The sequence below is a fragment of the Arabidopsis lyrata genome, assembly GCF_000004255.2.
Source record: "Arabidopsis lyrata subsp. lyrata unplaced genomic scaffold ARALYscaffold_8, whole genome shotgun sequence".
Classification (NCBI taxonomy): domain Eukaryota; kingdom Viridiplantae; phylum Streptophyta; class Magnoliopsida; order Brassicales; family Brassicaceae; genus Arabidopsis; species Arabidopsis lyrata.
Window position 1 is genome coordinate 2,988,883 of NW_003302548.1, and position 17,311 is coordinate 3,006,193.

General features: G+C 34.0%; 5 protein-coding genes across 9 annotated transcripts; 2 read left to right on the forward strand and 3 right to left on the reverse strand.

The window, feature by feature from the left end:
* Window positions 1-3,128: 3,128 nt before the first annotated feature.
* Window positions 3,129-7,436, forward strand: LOC9301402 (DNA polymerase eta). Of its 2 annotated transcripts, none has more exons than XM_021015981.1 (14): window positions 3,129-3,286; window positions 3,583-3,703; window positions 3,778-3,889; window positions 3,982-4,152; window positions 4,250-4,414; window positions 4,492-4,595; window positions 4,858-4,977; window positions 5,212-5,335; window positions 5,528-5,641; window positions 5,752-5,967; window positions 6,070-6,169; window positions 6,261-6,391; window positions 6,709-6,828; window positions 6,906-7,436. In XM_021015981.1, exons 1-14 carry the CDS (start codon window positions 3,211-3,213, stop codon window positions 7,248-7,250), a joined length of 2,019 nt encoding a protein of 672 aa, XP_020871640.1. In that variant the 5' UTR covers window positions 3,129-3,210; the 3' UTR covers window positions 7,251-7,436. The 2 variants fall into 2 exon arrangements, with proteins under 2 accessions (XP_020871640.1, XP_020871641.1); XM_021015982.1 differs by having other exon boundaries at window positions 3,142-3,286; window positions 3,778-3,848.
* A 1,454-nt stretch (window positions 7,437-8,890) lies between these two features.
* LOC9299624 (haloacid dehalogenase-like hydrolase domain-containing protein 3) lies at window positions 8,891-10,478 on the forward strand. 3 transcript variants are annotated; one of them, XM_021035438.1, is made up of 4 exons: window positions 8,891-9,119; window positions 9,405-9,689; window positions 9,785-9,991; window positions 10,086-10,478. In XM_021035438.1, exons 2-4 carry the CDS (start codon window positions 9,426-9,428, stop codon window positions 10,377-10,379), a joined length of 765 nt encoding a protein of 254 aa, XP_020891097.1. In that variant the 5' UTR covers window positions 8,891-9,119; window positions 9,405-9,425; the 3' UTR covers window positions 10,380-10,478. The 3 variants fall into 3 exon arrangements, with proteins under 3 accessions (XP_020891097.1, XP_020891092.1, XP_020891103.1); XM_021035433.1 differs by having other exon boundaries at window positions 8,892-9,089; XM_021035444.1 differs by lacking the exon at window positions 8,891-9,119 and adding an exon at window positions 9,162-9,331.
* A 70-nt stretch (window positions 10,479-10,548) lies between these two features.
* Window positions 10,549-12,523, reverse strand: LOC9299625 (mitochondrial amidoxime reducing component 2). The gene is made up of 8 exons (XM_002865282.2): window positions 12,334-12,523; window positions 11,876-12,025; window positions 11,629-11,805; window positions 11,461-11,549; window positions 11,316-11,380; window positions 11,129-11,231; window positions 10,945-11,058; window positions 10,549-10,841 (listed from the first exon to the last, which is right to left on the reverse strand). The coding sequence occupies exons 1-8, from the start codon at window positions 12,425-12,427 to the stop codon at window positions 10,707-10,709; spliced, it is 927 nt and encodes a 308-aa protein (XP_002865328.1). The 5' UTR covers window positions 12,428-12,523; the 3' UTR covers window positions 10,549-10,706.
* Window positions 12,524-13,238: 715 nt separating this feature from the next.
* Window positions 13,239-14,086, reverse strand: LOC9301403 (putative defensin-like protein 9). Its single transcript, XM_002865283.2, has 2 exons — window positions 14,023-14,086; window positions 13,239-13,455 (listed from the first exon to the last, which is right to left on the reverse strand). Exons 1-2 carry the CDS (start codon window positions 14,084-14,086, stop codon window positions 13,274-13,276), a joined length of 246 nt encoding a protein of 81 aa, XP_002865329.1. The 3' UTR covers window positions 13,239-13,273.
* Window positions 14,087-15,653: 1,567 nt separating this feature from the next.
* Window positions 15,654-17,263, reverse strand: LOC9301404. Of its 2 annotated transcripts, none has more exons than XM_021022052.1 (3): window positions 17,157-17,263; window positions 16,340-16,577; window positions 15,654-15,932 (listed from the first exon to the last, which is right to left on the reverse strand). In XM_021022052.1, exons 2-3 carry the CDS (start codon window positions 16,555-16,557, stop codon window positions 15,842-15,844), a joined length of 309 nt encoding a protein of 102 aa, XP_020877711.1. In that variant the 5' UTR covers window positions 16,558-16,577; window positions 17,157-17,263; the 3' UTR covers window positions 15,654-15,841. The 2 variants fall into 2 exon arrangements, with proteins under 2 accessions (XP_020877711.1, XP_020877717.1); XM_021022058.1 differs by having other exon boundaries at window positions 16,340-16,568; window positions 17,157-17,257.
* Between the last annotated feature and the right edge of the window lie 48 nt (window positions 17,264-17,311).

The window sequence follows — 17,311 nt, forward strand, 5'->3', positions numbered from 1 at the left end:
TTTGTCGGACGGTCGTAGTTTTGTAAAGCCAAAATGATCATATCTACACCAACTAAGAACAAGCTTATCAATCAATAGCTCTCAATCGTCTAATTAATATCTAAGATTATCAAAAGTTTAATTAATCCACAACTCGACAATCCTGGGATTCAAAATTTACAAAGGCATTGCCCAAGCAATTTTTGTACATCCTACTTTGTAGCAAAATCTCTTTTTTACAAAAAAAGATATTTAAATTATAAAAAAATATTAAGTGTGACTGAGTTATTGCATTGCAATCAAAATCATTATAATGAAAGAAAAATGAGAAAAATGGCATATCAAATGTAATAAATACAACATTGTATTTCTCACATATGGGAATATTTCATCGACACGATCTCATACATATGATTGAGCATAAGAACTAAACATGCATCCGATTTTCAAAAATCTAAAGAAGTATGGGTCTAAAAGATTAAAAAAAAAACACTTCTAATATTTCGTCCTAAATTCGTCCCCACCCACAAACGTTTTTTCAAATAATATGTCACTTGGTTAGCATTGTTGAGGTTAATGTGATACGATTTCGTGCATATGATTGAGTATATGAACTAGATACGCATCCGGATTTAGATTTTCTAAACAAAATTTATTTTGCTTTGAAATCAGGGGTTTATTCAAGTATAATTTCAAGTAAGTTTATTTAACTCAATAAAAATTTGAAGTAGTAGATGATTTAAACTAATAATTTTAGTGAATAAATATAGAATGTTTATCTACCAAAATACCAAACATATACAGTTTAATATTAGAAAAAATGCATCTTGATATCCACAATTTCCAACTACAATACATTTCTAACAAAAAAAAATTGATATCCAACCTATTTCCACAAATAAATTGTCGTTTCTCTAGCATAAAACGGAGTTTATTACTTAATGGACGACAACAAGAAGATGGTTGCGGTGTTCAAGAAATCCATGAAAAGGATTATGGTTGGAGAAAAGGAGATAGTGCCATACGAGAACTTGCCGCATACCTCTTGGATCTCCCTAAAAAAGAAGAAGAAGATGGATTCGGAGGCATCCCTCGAAAACCATGATACACTGTTTGCAATTGAAAGATAAAGGAGAAACTCAGTGGACAAAAAGATCATTGCAAAAATACATTCCGAACTAACTATGGCTCAATCTTGGTCACAAAATTTTCAGTATAGAATATTTTCAATAAATAGCGTTGATTCACATTCGATACGGAAACATGGGAGGAAACAAGTTTAATATCTTGCTGAGCAAGGATCTTGATCCCAATTGATCAAGGAGCGTGCTTTCCCACATCGGTAATTTGATTTATTTATGTTTTTGGATTTTAAGATGAGCTTTTGTTTGCAATAAGCGGATTGGAAAATCTAGTTCATATTTTCAACTTTTTCCTTTTTAGTTTCGTCATTATAGGTATGATTGGGCCTCATGGAAAAAAACAATATTTCACGTACTTGCCCGAGATGGTCGGATATGTGGAGATTTTTTATGTAGAAAAGGATTTGGTGATTCTTAGAGCCAACGATATACACTTGGGAGAGGAGAGGATGCTCTCTCCGTCTTCAAAGTCCAACATTTGATGTTGATAGAAGGAGTTTTAGGGGGACATGTTCCTCGAGATATCGCACAACTAATGACAAATAATCTTTCCTTAATTGTTGACATGTGCAAAGGTTTTCAAACCACCGGAGGCAAAAAAACATCTCATGGAGAATATCAAAGGGAATATAAAACAATACTTGGAGTTTGCTAGAGAGTAGGTGTTCGTGATATATGAGATTATCTATACATAATTAATTAATATGATATTGTTTTTTTTTTCTTTTCCTTTTGCAGGGCTAGACTTGAATCTGAAAGTTTGAACTCCAAGGTGCAGCCACCTATACAAAAATCGGAGCCACAACCATCAAAACCAATTTCAAGATTCAATGCAAGGTAGCCGGTCAATTCCATGTTTTGTTTGATACAAGCTATGATTTTTTTCTTTTTATTTTCTGATCAAGATGACTGCTATGTACAATATATAAATTTAACTTGATGTTTTTTTTCCTAGGGCTGGGCGTGAGTGAAAACCACCATAAATCTTATTATGTTCTAGTTATTGTTCTCTACTTTATGATATTCCTACATGTTGTTATTCATACTAGGTGAATTCCCATGCTAAGTGCGGGTTTGTTGTTTGAAAATTGTTTTAAAAGAAAAACTTATGTTGACTGTTCTTGTTATTAATTTATGTTATTTCGTGTGTGTTGTTATGTAGTTGATAAAATTAGATCCATCTTAAGTAGTTACAATTTGTATGATTACATTCATTTTTAACTTGAAATATCAACTATATTTTTCATGTATAAATCTGATTATTTATATACTTAAGATTCTAATCTTTTTTTTACTATCATGAATACATACAACAATATAAAATATATTGATACAATACCATGTAATTATGTTACTTATGTGATAAAAAAAACTTATTACTTTTAACTTGCCTGATTTGATTTAAAACAAACGATAATTTGTTCCATGTACTCTCTCTTTATCTACTAGTCGAGCTACAACATGATAGACTCATGATTTAAAACTGGATTGACATATTTTAAACAGCATAGACATAAGAGTCGAGGTTGATGAATCGTGGAGACAATGAGAGTGAAACCCATCGAAGAACAAAAGGAAAGATTAAATACATCAGCGATTACATGTATTCGAATTTAGTTGTTACAAATTTGACATACTCTATCGATGCATCGATCCGTTAACCTGAATATTCACCTTTTTGTATCTCTCGGAGGTGGAGAAACATATATTCAAATCTTAAGAAATTAAGTAAAATCCAAAATCTTGCACCTTAATAATCCAAGACAACTTTTAATTACAACTGAGTCTTAGGTTACCGAATCTGAATAAACCCAAACGACATATTTGGAGAAAAAATTAAGGTTTGAGATCAATTAAACCATATGTTTTGACAATGAATTTCATGTTTTCGATAGATTAAAATAATGGTTTGTATTGCAAAGTTTAGTTGCTTTTGAGGGTTCTTTTTGTAAATATCTCATTTTATTAATCTTTCTCGCTTTATCTCCTAATTATTACTTTCGCGCGCTAATCGTCCCCAAGAAAAAAAAGCCCTAATCCGTTCCCTCTCTCTCACTGATTTCTGCGAAGATTTTGGAAATCGGAAGAAATGCCGGTAGCGAGAGCGGAGACATCGGATGCTAGGGTTATCGCTCATGTCGATATGGATTGCTTCTACGTTCAAGGTCTCTCTCTCTCTCTCTCTCTAACCCGAATTGTATACAGTCATTACACGCTTTAGTGAGAGAAAGCAAAGCTTTTTAGCTCTTCCGAATCAAATTTAAACTGTTGGAATTCTGGGTTTTTTCAATCTCTGCTAAAAAAGGTTTCTTTGTTTCTCGTTGGCGTTTGTTTTAGGGATTTGGGGAATTACCAAATTTCGAACTTGAATTAGAAAAGTGTGATTTTGTTTCTATTTTGTCAAATTGTCTCCTTTTCTTACCTGATTATGGGATTTTGTTTATGATTGAATAATTATTAGTGGAGCAAAGGAAGCAACCGGAGTTGCGAGGACTTCCTACTGCTGTTGTACAGTACAATGAATGGCAAGGTGGTGGTTTGATTGCTGTTAGCTACGAAGCACGTAAATGTGGCGTAAAGCGGTTAGTTTTTAATTAGAGAATGCTTTTGATTGTATCAATCGTTTTTCGGGTGGCTAAAAAGGGTGAGTTTTCAGGTCGATGAGAGGTGATGAGGCTAAAGCTGTTTGTCCTCAGATTCAATTGGTTCAAGTTCCTGTGGCTCGTGGTAAAGCTGACCTTAATTTATATCGTGGTGCCGGTTCTGAGGTCTCGATGGAAGTGGAAGTTATTACTATACTGTTTGTGTTTGTCTAAACAATGACATTTGCTAAAGTCATCTTCTTTTATGTGTCGTGAAGGTGGTTTCGATTCTAGCAAAAAGTGGAAAATGTGAGAGGGCTTCGATTGATGAAGTGTATCTTGACCTCACTGATGCAGCAGAAAGCATGCTTGCTGATGCACCACCAGAGAGTTTGGAATTGATAGATGAAGAAGTTCTTAAATCACATATTCTTGGAATGAGCAGAGAGGTCTGTTTTGGAGTCTTTCATCAAGAGTTTAGTTGATTCGATATTATGATCTGAACTTGGTTTTTTACTTGCATACTACATTTTGGGTTTCATTCAGGATGGAGATGATTTCAAGGAGAATGTCCGCGATTGGATATGTCGAAAGGATGCTGATCGCCGTGAAAAGTTACTAAGTTGTGGAATTATTATTGTTGCAGAACTCCGGAAACAGGTGCTTAAGGAGACTGAATTTACTTGTTCTGCTGGCATAGCCCATAACAAGGTAAGATGAAGAAGCTTTTATTTCTCTTTTTCTTTTGTCGTTTTATGGCGAGTAATAACACATAACTTAACAAACAGATGCTAGCTAAACTTGCTAGTGGGATGAATAAACCTGCCCAACAAACCGTTGTACCATATTCAGCTGTGCAGGAATTACTCAGTTCCTTGCCAATAAAGAAAATGTAAGTAAGCCTGACCAATTTTTACTGATCACAGAGCACAATTTCCTAAGAATAAAGGAATTTGTGTTATACACATGTTACTTTATCTGTAAACCGCCGAAAATTTTGATATTTGTTTCATTATCAATATCACTGTCTTCGGAAAGGTGTAAGACGATCCTCAATTGTGCATTGCATATTTGCATCTTACATCTCTGTCCCAGGATCATACAATTGTCGGTTGCTGTTGACAATTATTTAGAGTTTATTATGCGGCTTGCAGGAAACAGCTGGGAGGAAAGCTGGGCACTAGCTTGCAAACTGATCTGGGAATTGACACTGTTGGGGACTTGTTGCAATATTCTGAAACAAAGCTGCAAGAACATTATGGAATAAATACTGGGTAATAGCTTTGGAAAAGAAAGACACTTGTTCTTCTGTACGGTTAGGCTATTGCAGATTTCTGGAGATTTTAAACCATTTTTCATTAGTACCTTGCTACCTTCTAGCCTGCTAAGATTTGTAATGTTTTTCCTTCTTAATAAATAAACATTAAAAGGATATGCCACTTGTACTTGTTTTTCTGATTTTTTCCAGTAAACTCGTTAATTAATACTTCTTTTCCTCTGACTTGTAGTACGTGGTTATGGAATATCGCAAGAGGGATCAGTGGAGAAGAAGTGCAAGGTCGCCTTCTCCCCAAAAGTCATGGTTCTGGGAAGACATTTCCCGGACCTCGTGCTTTGAAGTCACTCTCAACTGTAAGACTAGAATCTCAAGAAGATTATGCACTTTCCTTTTTTTATCAGTTGGTTTAGTTTATATGTCGTAAGAGAAAATGCATATAAGATTGAAATTTTTTGGAAAGGTACTAGAAAATGTCGTTTTTCTCTTTGGTCATATCATATAACTAATTTTTAGTATAATTGTTGTGTTTTCTGTTATACTTTTAGGTTCAGCATTGGCTGAATCAGCTTTCCGAAGAACTAAGCGAGCGCCTCAGTTCTGACTTGGAGCAGAATAAGCGGATTGCGAGTACCCTTACCCTTCATGCTAGTGCTTTCAAAGTACCTATTTTTCTCTTGGTTATGTAGTTTTTTATTAAAAAATGTACTTGGCTATTTTACCATTTTTCTCTGCGAAAGACTACTGACTTAAAACATATTTTGTAATGCAGTCAAGGGATTCAAATTCTCATAAGAAATTTCCTTCAAAATCATGTCCTCTGAGATATGGAGTAACCAAGATTCAAGAAGATGCCTTTAATCTGTTCCAAGCTGCCTTTCGTGAGTACATGGGACCTTTCGGGAGCAAACCTCGAGGAAATAAGCAAGAGACATGGAGGATAACAGGCCTTTCTATTTCCGCAAGTAAAATTGTTGATATTCCATCTGTAAGTCCTTGTAGCCTCTAAATCTCTGCTTATTACTGCTCACTTTCAAACATTAGCTGGTTTCTTCACTGATTTGTTAGGAGTGATATCTTATGACCATAGGGAACAAGCTCGATAATGAGATATTTCCAGAGTGAATCTACTGTTCCTTCTCGTTCAGTAGATGGTTGTGTTCAAGATCATGTAACGATAACTCCTTCAGGTATACCAAACTTTTTCTCTATATATTCAGAACTTCTACTTCTCTTGATTCTGGTAATTTAATGTCGTGATTTTTCCTGCAACTGGTGCAGCTAGTGAAGGTTGTTCAGAACAGAGGTCAACAGAAACCCAAGCAGCAATGCCTGAAGAAGAAACTGGTGTAACTTATACTTTGCATAATTTTGAAAACCCAGATAAAGGCATTGATCCAGTCTCCGAAAAGGTATCAGCTCTCATTTCTCTGTACTCTAAAGCATATTTCAAGCCTTTCTTAGAAGTGTGATCTAGCAAAAAGGCTAAACATATTTAGGCTCAATTACGTTCTCATTTCAACTTTCAAAGGAATAAATATATGACGAGAGTCTTTAGTAATTATAACTGGTAAAGAAGTGATTGGTTAGGGCCTGTAGTGTTTGAATGACTCAAGAGATTATATATATATATATATATATATATATATATATATATATATATATGTTCTCAAATTGTCTATCAATTAATGGTGTCCTTGAAGAACCAATTCCACACTTTCCTTGTCAGGATGTTGTCTCTTGTCCATCAAACGAAGCAACGGATGTTTCTACCCAATCAGAATCAAACAAAGGCACACAGACAAAGAGAATTGGGCGGAAGATGAACAACTCGAAAGAAAAGAATTGGGTACGCGATTTATCACTTGGTTTGGTGCACAAAAAGCTTCTACCTTTACTGAGATTTGTTTGCTTGTTGGTTCTTAGGGGATGCCTTCAATTGTCGATATCTTTAAGAATTACAATGCAACTCCTCCATCAAAGCAAGAGACTCAAGAAGATTCCACAGTATCATCAACCAGTAAAAAAGCCAAATTTAGTAACAGCAGCCATAATAGTCAAGTGAATCAAGAGGTAGAAGAGAGAAGAGAAAAAGACTGGGGCTATAAGACTGATGAAATTGACCAGTCGGTTTTTGATGAATTACCGGTTGAGATTCAACGAGAACTCAGGAGTTTCCTACGCCCTAATAAGCAGTTTAATGCCGGTAAAAGCAAAGGTGATGGTTCTACTTCAAGCATTGCTCATTATTTTCCACCATTGAATAGATAGACCCAAGCTCCTTTGTCTCGCTGTTGTTGACTGTATATAGTTTAGTATTTGTCTTTACCTGAGATTTGTTCTTGTATTGTTAAGATAGAAACTAATTGGAGCCCCCAAAATTCTAGAAAGCAAGAGCAACCATTTTATTTGTATTTGAAATGTTTTTATAACTAACAATGAAATTATTTTAACTAACAATGATATTCCAAATTATTATTCATACTAAATTATAATTTAAAATAATAGTTAAATAAATTAATTATATAAATCATCAGCCTCAAAATCGCAAATGTTTTTTGGTCCTATAAAACTCATGGCCACCTCTCAACGCAACGACTGTCAAATGAACAATATTTGGTCGTAGTCGCTGGTCATTGGCAACTGCCAAACAAACATGCCTAATGCCTCCCTTAATTGAAAAAGTAAAAAGTAGGTGAACTAATCAAAAGCCTCAACATCATTCATCCTCTTGTTTTGAATGTTCAAGGTTCATTAGAAGTTTGTATATCTTTGCTCAACCATGGAATCTCATGAAATATTCAAATATCCTACCTAATTACTTTAGTTTCTAGTATGGATTCTTTTTGTATCAATTCTAGCTATACCAATCGAAAGATTTACATGTTCTTTTCAAAAGTCAAATAAACCGAAATGTTAATTATAACTTCGCCCAAATATTACTTTTTCTTAGCTAACTTTTTTCACCCGACTTTGTAGTATACACTTCTTTGATACTATTAATTTAACTACCATAAGTTTTAATGTTTGCTATAAAAACATTTTTACTTCATCGTGAATTCGTGACTCGTGAGCGGATTTTAACCAATTCGAATTTTATCATTTGCATTTACAGTTTGATAAATAATAAGATCATTACTCACGATACTCTATGTTTAATTACTAAAATATGGATGATATATTATTTTCTCATTTTCATTTACAGTTTCATAAAAACAAAATATCAAAGTCTTATATACTTTTGAAATGTAAACGCATATATAAAAACACTGTAGCACAATCAAATCTTTTATATAACATGTTTGGTGAACATGTTTTTAGATAAATAGACAAGAGGAAGCTTTGGAAAAAGGGTGAATGATACCTCATATATTTTAAGTGAACAAAACAAACGATTGACTAATTTTATTTAAGTCAATGTAGTTTTCGTTCAAATCTAATAGTTTGGGTAGTTTATTTGAATTATTTTAGTGTTGAGATTAAAAAAAATATTGTGACTTTGTTGAAGTATAAAAACGCACTTTACATTTAGTTAGATTGAAATTCTTTCTTTTCTCAACAAACTTTCAAATGAATATAATTCACCACAAACTTGTAATGTTATATTTGTTCTTTTTATCAAAACATTCATAAAAAATAGTATAGTTAAATCATTAAAAAGTATAAATAAACGGTAAAAAAAAAAAGACACAAAAATCGAAAACCTGAAACCGTTTTTGGGTTTAGGACAATACAGCAGGCCACTGTCATGCCATCCAATGGGTTTACTCTTTTCTTTACCTTTCTCCTTACGCTGAAATGACCTAAATACCCTTAAACTTGCTCTCCAAAACTGCAATTAATTTACCTTTAAAGCTTTAAGAGTGTCCGATTTCTCAAGAAATCTATCAAACACCAAGATTAAAAATTTCTATTAGCTGCCTAAACTTCTCTGTGTGCCCAATAATCAACACGTAAACACGCATATAAAAATACAAAGAGAGTCTTCTTCTTGATCTCTCATTTTAGTGTTAGCTTAAAAGCTTTTAGAAGCAAACCCAAGATAAGCCGAAACAAACAATGGCGATTTCTTTCATGTAGAGATATTTTTCCTCGATTCTCAGCTTCTGGGTACTTCAAATTTCTCTCTCTCCTTCACGGGTTAGTCCAAATTTCCGTACTTTTTGCAAAAAAAAGCTATCTTTTTTTTTATTGTGACCCTACATTGATATGATTCAACTGCTGGAAAAATTGATACTTTGCCTAGATTCCATCATTTATTGTTTCTTGGTTTAATCAATCACCACTTTTGAGCCAAAACCCTGAAATCGAAATCAGTTTTTCTCTGTAAATTTTATCTCTTTCGTCGATTGGTAGGTGAAGAAACTAGAGCTCAATTTGGTATCAGTATCAATAAATTGATCATTTTTGTGTATTTTTGTGCAGATTTTGTTGAAAGAATCTGAAATGGCCGTGTCGCTTTTATCGAAATTACGGTGTATAACAGTAGATGTTACTGGTACACTTATAGCTTACAAAGGAGAGCTTGGTGATTACTATTGTATGGCTGCTAAAGCCATTGGTTTGCCTTGTCCTGATTATAAACGAGTTCATGAAGGTTTTAAACTAGCTTATACAGATATGGCACAAAAGTATCCTTGTTTCGGTTTTCATGCGAAAATGCCGAATATTGTTTGGTGGAAAACTTGTGTGAGAGATTCATTTGTCAAGGTATTTGATTTGATTTTTTATCTTCTTCGATATTCGGCGTGTGTATATGTGTATGTGTGTTACTTACTTTGATGTTATGGTGGGTGATTGATTAGGCTGGATATGAGTATGATGAGGAGACGTTTGAGAAGATATTTAGGCGAATCTATTCGACGTTTGGTTCTGCTGCACCTTACTCTGTATTTGAAGATTCTCGACCGTTTTTAAGATGGGCACGCAAGAAAGGTCTTATAGTCGGACTTGTTAGCAATGCAGAATACCGATATCGAGAAGTTATTTTACCTGCCTTAGGTTTGAACAAGGTAGTGAAGAGTCTCTAAGGACTCATTGTGAATGTGTGTGAGAGTCTTAGGTTCTTAATACTTGACTCAATATTTGCCATATGGTTCATTTCAGGCAGAGTGGGATTTTGGTGTATTCTCTGGAATTGAAGGGATAGAGAAACCAGATCCGAGGATTTACAAGCTCGCCTTAGAGAGAGCGGGGAATATTGCGCCTGAAGAGGTTTTGCATATTGGAGACAGTATGCGTAAAGATTATGCTCCGGCAAAGAGTATTGGGATGCATGCTTTGTTGGTTGATAGGTTTAAGACAGAAGCTGCTAAAGACTGGACAGAAGCTGGAGCTATTGTGCTTCCAGATTTGGTTGCTGTTCAACAACTTTTGGAGTCTGACAAGTTGAAATGTTGAAAAAGAGACCTCTCTAAGTATCAAATCTAATGTATTGTAGTATTGCACATCTCGGCTTTCTTCCTTCTTGTTTCGAGTAAAAATAAGTGTCAACGGCTACTTTGATTGCTACTGAGGAAAAATATAATCCAAGTCCTCTGGTTTCAAAGCTCAAGATCAGGGAAAACTATTCAAACCAAACAAAATCACACTTTCAACAAGATTAAACTCAGACAGAACAAGTGAAGTTTGGAATTTACACGAGCAAGAAAGTATCTCTCTTTACTTCATTAAGAGATAACAACACAACAGAAGAAGAAGAAGCAAAATGTGGTTTATACATGTGACTTAAACAGCTGCTTCAGCTCTGGAAGGGATCTTCCTAAGGACAGAGATGGTATCACCAACTTTGATAGTCTTCTTGCCTTTGCCTTCAGTGTTGGTTAAGTTCCAATTCCAAACCATCTCCTTGCCAAAGAAAACCTGTCATAAACCAAAATCAATATCAGTTTATTGAATCGGTTTAGCATCAAACTGGATCCAACAAGTCTCTTGTCAAAACCAGACTAGAGCTCTTATATCTAACCTTTCCACGCGGTTTCTTGTCTGGCATTAAGACATTGTCTGATCTGAACTTCATCAGAGTTTCAGTTGGCTCTGCTGCACCCATAACCCCGGTTTCTTGATTCACAGTTGGTACCTGAAAGAACAAAACGGTTAAAACCTCAACTTGAGAATCTGAGTGTACTTTACTTTCACATTATATTCACCTTGCAGCGGCTACATAGCCTAACTCCTTGGAAGACTAAATCGTTTATCTTGATTTCATCCCAAAGATCTTCACCAAAAGGATCACAATTATCAACAAGAATGCTACATGGAAACAACAAACCACGAATTATGAACAAAACAACCATCATTGAAGGTAATAAGACCTCGGGATGATTGATAGCTTACTTGGGTCTAAAACGGTTTATAGGCACTGGTTCTGGCAAAAGTGTATTCAGTTGGTCTAGAGAAGCCTAAGAACCAAAAGCAAAAAGAATATCAAATGCGTATTCTCATTAACCGATATTGGAATTATCGATATTGATTGGCTCACCTGCGATGCAACCAAAAACGGAAACATATCCGCAAATGTTGTAGAGTAACCCGCTGCAAACTCAGGAGGTGAAGGTCTAGTTTCAGTATCTGTAGAAAATAACTTGATCAAGTCGGTGCATCAATATTCGTTGCAAATGAAAAGATTCACAAGAAAGTAAACTAAAACCTTTATTAAACCGAACCAAACGGCTTTGTTTCCCAAGATAATCTGAAAACCATTTTGCAGCTTCTTCTCCTTCATCAAACGCAGAGCCAGACCATTCCCACATGGACACACCTTCAGCCACTGAGCTTGGCTTAGTCAACGGGATCTTCAACGGACTCATACCAGGAGCTCTTACCACTGCAAAATGAATAATCAAGAAGGTAAATTCGAGTCTCGATTCAGACACAACTTTCGTAGAGAAATTTACCCAAAAATGAGTCCTTTTTTGGCTCCCAATCTTCCAAGAAAGCTTCCTTAGGCAACTCTGACTCAACGAGAGCAAGCTTTGGCTCAACTCTTTGAGTGTATGCTCTTCCTTTATAGTTCACAACTAACCAATACCGGTCCCATTGAAATCCTACATCAGTTTCCACAGATTAAACCCATTAGATCAAACATTCCATCATTTTTGTGTTCATGCCAACAAAAAATGGTAAAATTCTAGTCTTCACCCTCATTTTACCCTATTTATAGCAATTTCTCAGACAATTTGTTCACTTTCTCGGAAAATTTGTTGACTTTCCCTCAAATCAAACAAGACCCTTTTCAGGTATCATTGAAACCCATAACTTATAATGGAACAGAAACAGAACACAATCCTAGAAATCAAGAATGATATAAAGGGAATCTTTCTCATACCAATTATAAAAAAAAAAGGAACTTTACCAGTATGAGTAACGGTAGCCTGAGGAACAGAGATTCCACGGCAGGATTTGATCGGATAAATGACCAAAGATTGAATCTTTAGAGCTTCCTCCATTTCTCTCTTTCACAAACAACTTGATGTCTCTTTTAGTTTTGGTGAGTGATAAAAAGAAGAATAATTCAAGAATTTGCCATCGTTTCAAAATGTTGTCGTTTGACTATATTGCATTTTACACACGTGGACTATATTACTAGACAGGTTACACCAACCTTCTTTAAATATTCGGTTCTTTTTAACTTTTATGGACTAAATTACATTTACATTGGAGATTTCTTTTCTATAATATAAAATATTTTTAAGTTTCTATACTGATTAGTTTAATATTTTAAGATTATTTATATTATATTATCTTTTTTATGATTGGTTGAATTTTGTACTAATTGATATTTTTTAAAATTCGTATTTTTAACTTAAACATCTTATATTTTGAAACAAATAGTGTATTATATAAACTACTAAATATTTGTCACGCGAGTTACGACCATTTAAAATGTAAATCCAAAATTTTGAGATCTGATTGGTTACATAATTGTATAAATTTTTTAGTTGAAAACTGGAAACTGTAAGGTGTTACGGAATATTACAAAAATGTATTAAAAAGAAAAAAAGCTGAAAATAATGTTTTTAGTAACGCTTTTGATATCGCGTCTGTGATTAGTAGTTGTCTAAACGGTATGAAGTTACCATTCAGAACCTTTTTTTTTTTTCCTCAAACCATTCAGAACCTTTAAATATTAAATAAGTTATACTTATATATAAAATTACTATAGAAAATACTAAAAATCATCATATTTTAATTCGATAAAAAAAAATGTGATACTAATCAAAGCTAATGTAGTAGCCATATCTTATTGATAACGTTTTGAGTACATGTCTTTAATTCAATAATTTTTAAAATTTTTAAGTAGAAACAGGACAAGGCTTCGTGCAAATGCATTTGCGAATAAATCCTTTGCATCGACCGTCAGGAAAACCTTCGCTCATACATACTCGTTGGCAGTTCCTCCATTTCGTACACATTCCCCTAAAGTTTATGCTTTGAGTTTCGCACATTTGTTGTCCTTCAACCATCTTCATCATACCTATAAGATCATAAATTCAATGAGAATTCAAATTTGTAACAATAAACATAATCAATAATGACCAAAAAAGTTGTCGTTCTCTATCTTTTTTCTACGAGTTTAAAAATAAACAGATGAAAATATTGTTAAAAGGTTTTTGGTTGAATATAATTTTACATTCAATTAAAAAAATATATATATATATCTTTTTTATGGCTCCATGCTCTTATGTGTTTATGTAAAGCTTAATTAGTCATAATAAAAATTGATAAGTTGATCACAATAAATACTATTCGAATGTTAGCTAATCAGAAAAAAAAAAAAAAAACTTTGGTGATATATTTTTCATAAATTATGGTTATTGATTTGCAAAATGATGTGATTTGCAAAATGATGTGATTTGCAATAATTTGTAGTGATGGTAGAAGTTAGTATTTTGACTAGCATCAAAGTTTAAATTAAATATTTAATGCATAAAAACAATACTGTATTAAATAATAAAAAAGGGAGTTAAAGTATGTGTGTATAACATAGATTTTAGTAGAGTTACAATTTATTTATTAATTGTGGGAAGTTAGAATTGTATACCTGGTGCGAGAACAAGTATAACTAAGAAGAAAAGCGTAGAGATTAACTGGATAGAGCTCTTCATTTTATTTTATTTATAACTAATCAAGCGAAAGAAATTAGAGAAAAGTAAACTAATAGAACTCTTGATATTGGAATTAACTTGTAAAAATTAATGTGAAGAGGTTGCATTTTATAGTAAACAGAAGTGTAAAGCTTAGTTGGTAAAATATCAACAGATATATTATTTATGAATGTGAAAATGAAGAACAATAAAAACATGTGGAAATAAAATCTGATATTATAAAAAAATATTTACGAATATATATATGCGAGATTGTCTTCTTTATATATCTCTTGAACTAGTAGTACTTGAGAATTAGAATTGTTGACCTTACAAGTCAAGTCACCTTAACATCTAAATTCGAAAAGGTAAAAAAATCTATAAATTTCACTTTAAATCCAACATCAAAGAGGATCTGAAATCGATCACAAGATAAAAACTGGATCAATGATATTAAGTACAAAAATCTCACCAAGATTTTATACTCATACAATGAATAATCTATTATCTGCTAATCAAGATTTTCATTAGGATTGTCTCTTACCTACTGTGAATTGAAAGTATTGGACCAATAGTTTGAAGTATTGAAACTTACTTAAGGGCTTGACTGGTTTAAACGCACCGGTTGCGGTTGCGGTTGTGGGAGTTTGCGAAAGCGGGCGGTTACGGTTTCAAACGTTATTTAGCGTTTTGATAGACTGGTTTAGCGGTTAAAAACGGGTGCGTTTGCGTGGGATTTACGACTGGTTGATCAGCGGTTACGATAGCGGTTAGACCAAAATTTACCAAAATAAATTTAATATATAATTATGAAAAAATATAAAAACACCAAAAACTATAATTATGAAAAAGTATAAAAATTTTAAACATGATTAAAAACCATGAATAATTACTAAAAATTATTCAAATAAATTTTTTATTGAAAAAAAATAATTATTAATATTAGAAAATTAAAGTTAGATCATTTTTGTTTTTTTAGAATTAACGTGAATATATATATAAGACATGATAATATTTATTTTAATTTGTTCATTTTTTTTTTTTTAGTTTCTTTCCTTTTTAAAACCAACCGCAAACGCTCGCGGGAAGGAGGTTTTGAAATCCAGCGATTTCGAGCGGTTTGAAACGGTATACAGCGGTTTTTATGATTGGTACCAACCGCAACCGACCGCTAACAACCGCTAAGCGGGTGCTAGCGGGGGAACCAATTAAGCCCTTAAAGGCATGCTCTAGGCTTAGAGCCAAACGTCACCGTTTATCTAAGGGCATGAAGTTGGACCTGAAGCTTCTTTATTCTTAACTAACCAGTGTCTAAATTTGCATTATGCAGGTAGATGGAGACTCACTGACTGGACATGTTAATGGCTTCAAACAATAGAAATACTTATATGTCAGTACTCTTTTATGCTTCCTGGTGCCCATTCTCACGTGTTGTGCGCCTTAAGTTTAGTATGTTGAGTTCGATTTTTCCTCATATACAACATCTGGTTGTGGCGAGCATTCTCAAGCACTACCCTCGTAAGAAGCCTAACTTAGTATGACTAATACGAATATACGCAAAATCGAAATTTAGGTGAAAAGCAGCAAGAGAAGAGAAACAAAGCCATTGACATTTAGTCAAAAGGGAAGCAATTTCAACTATGTCTCAACATAGTAACATCACTAGAAACCAATGCAGTTTTAAGTAGGAGAAATTTTTACTTGTTCTATCTGATCCAACCACAAGAGCTGATTCTAAAAGTGCAGAGTTTTTTTTTGTAGCAATGGTTATTACTTCTACTTGTTACGCTTCGCAGCACGTTTTCCATGACCCTTCTTTGGTGGTCCTTTGTTACGACGCTTCAACATCTCAAGCTTCGATATCCGCCTACAACAACACACAAACTTAAGTTAAAATGCCCCTCGACAGAGTATGACAAAACAATGATACTATAAAGTACAAACAGTGGACAAAACCAAGTGTAAGTAAATTTCAAAGACAGTACAATCCTTAAAGCTCTCCTTGCCAAATAAGATTGAATCGTGACTTTGTTGCATTTTACACCAGAAACAAAAGAACAGGACTCTGCATAAGCGCATCACAAATCACAACCACTTACAGTACCCATACAATCTACATCGAGTTTCTTTCTCATTTCTAGGACTTCTGATACTAAACCGAACTTGCAGTTGAACTAGAGCTTGTGGAAACATTACAGCTCAATCCGACTCAAAGAATTTCTATGGCAATTAATTGAAAAGTAAACAAAAAAACAGAGAGGTTTAGGAAAGTACTCTTGTTCCTCTCTAGCCAAGACATTAGGATCCTCATTCTTGATGTCGTATGGATACCATTCTGCAACCTTATCACCAATAAGCTTCTTCCTTAATATCTTATGAGGAGATCTCTGTCCCGTTGGGTTAAGCATATGTCCGAAAATCCTGGCTCTTGCTTCGGTCACACCTCGACCCACTGCTGAAGATATAAGGCTTTTCAGGCTACCACTAGCCATCTTCCTTGAAACTATACCAGCTTAACATAAGCAACACAATGAAACATAAACAACTTAACATATCACACATTGTAATCTGATAGATTTAACAAACAGACGCAACAATCATTTCAACCGCAAATTCAGATATATTCTTCAAAGCCAAAATGGTAAATGCCTCATAGAAAGGTACAAACTTTACGAGAATGTGCAAACTATGAGAATGAACAGAGTCCCTAAAATTAAGGTTTCTATGTCACTGTGATCAACTCTAAGCAACGATTCCCAAAACTAGGTTCCGTTTCCTTAACATTAGCTTCTAAAGACGCGAAATTTCGATTCCAAAACTAAAACATGAGCATTAGATCTAGACGAATCGGGGAAAACTTTTTTACAATTCGAAAGCATACCCAGATCACATTAATGTGATTTTGTACAAAATCACGAACAAAAGCAAAGAGATAAAGCATTTTCGTTATCAGTCCAAATGAGTTTCTTTGAGACATTTCATCGAACACGTTTGGTGCGCGAGTTAAAAACTGGAAAAAGAAAAGGATTTTTCACAATCGGAAAATGAGATTAAACGTCGGGGAAGAAGGAAATGATAGAGAGGAACTTACCGACGAGAAACAGTAATGACGGCGACGAAATAAGAAGAGAATCGGAGATTGCGAGAGACAGTGAAAAGAAAAGAAGACTTTAAAAAACAAAAACCAAAAAGCTTTCGACTATATATATGGGGTTCAATAATAAAATAAAAAGAATAAGGAGACGA

Bases quoted from the DNA above. Each gene is read 5' to 3' on its own strand.
- LOC9301402 (XM_021015981.1), top strand. From the start codon at position 3,211: ATGCCGGTAGCGAGAGCGGAGACATCGGATGCTAGGGTTATCGCTCAT. The intron at 4,978-5,211 runs GTAATAGCTTTG...TCTGACTTGTAG, and splicing joins CATTATGGAATAAATACTGG to TACGTGGTTATGGAATATCG. The intron at 6,829-6,905 runs GTACGCGATTTA...GTTGGTTCTTAG, and splicing joins ACTCGAAAGAAAAGAATTGG to GGGATGCCTTCAATTGTCGA.
- LOC9299625 (XM_002865282.2), bottom strand. From the start codon at position 12,427: ATGGAGGAAGCTCTAAAGATTCAATCTTTGGTCATTTATCCGATCAAA. The intron at 11,550-11,628 runs GTTTTAGTTTAC...TATTTTCTACAG, and splicing joins TTTGGTTCGGTTTAATAAAG to ATACTGAAACTAGACCTTCA. The intron at 11,232-11,315 runs GTAAGCTATCAA...GTTTCCATGTAG, and splicing joins ATAAACCGTTTTAGACCCAA to CATTCTTGTTGATAATTGTG.
- LOC9301404 (XM_021022052.1), bottom strand. From the start codon at position 16,557: ATGGCTAGTGGTAGCCTGAAAAGCCTTATATCTTCAGCAGTGGGTCGA. The intron at 15,933-16,339 runs GTACTTTCCTAA...GTGTTGTTGTAG, and splicing joins TTGGCTAGAGAGGAACAAGA to GCGGATATCGAAGCTTGAGA.
- LOC9301403 (XM_002865283.2), bottom strand. From the start codon at position 14,086: ATGAAGAGCTCTATCCAGTTAATCTCTACGCTTTTCTTCTTAGTTATA. The intron at 13,456-14,022 runs GTATACAATTCT...ATGATCTTATAG, and splicing joins TATACTTGTTCTCGCACCAG to GTATGATGAAGATGGTTGAA.
- LOC9299624 (XM_021035438.1), top strand. From the start codon at position 9,426: ATGGCCGTGTCGCTTTTATCGAAATTACGGTGTATAACAGTAGATGTT. The intron at 9,690-9,784 runs GTATTTGATTTG...GTGATTGATTAG, and splicing joins TGAGAGATTCATTTGTCAAG to GCTGGATATGAGTATGATGA. The intron at 9,992-10,085 runs GTAGTGAAGAGT...GGTTCATTTCAG, and splicing joins CTGCCTTAGGTTTGAACAAG to GCAGAGTGGGATTTTGGTGT.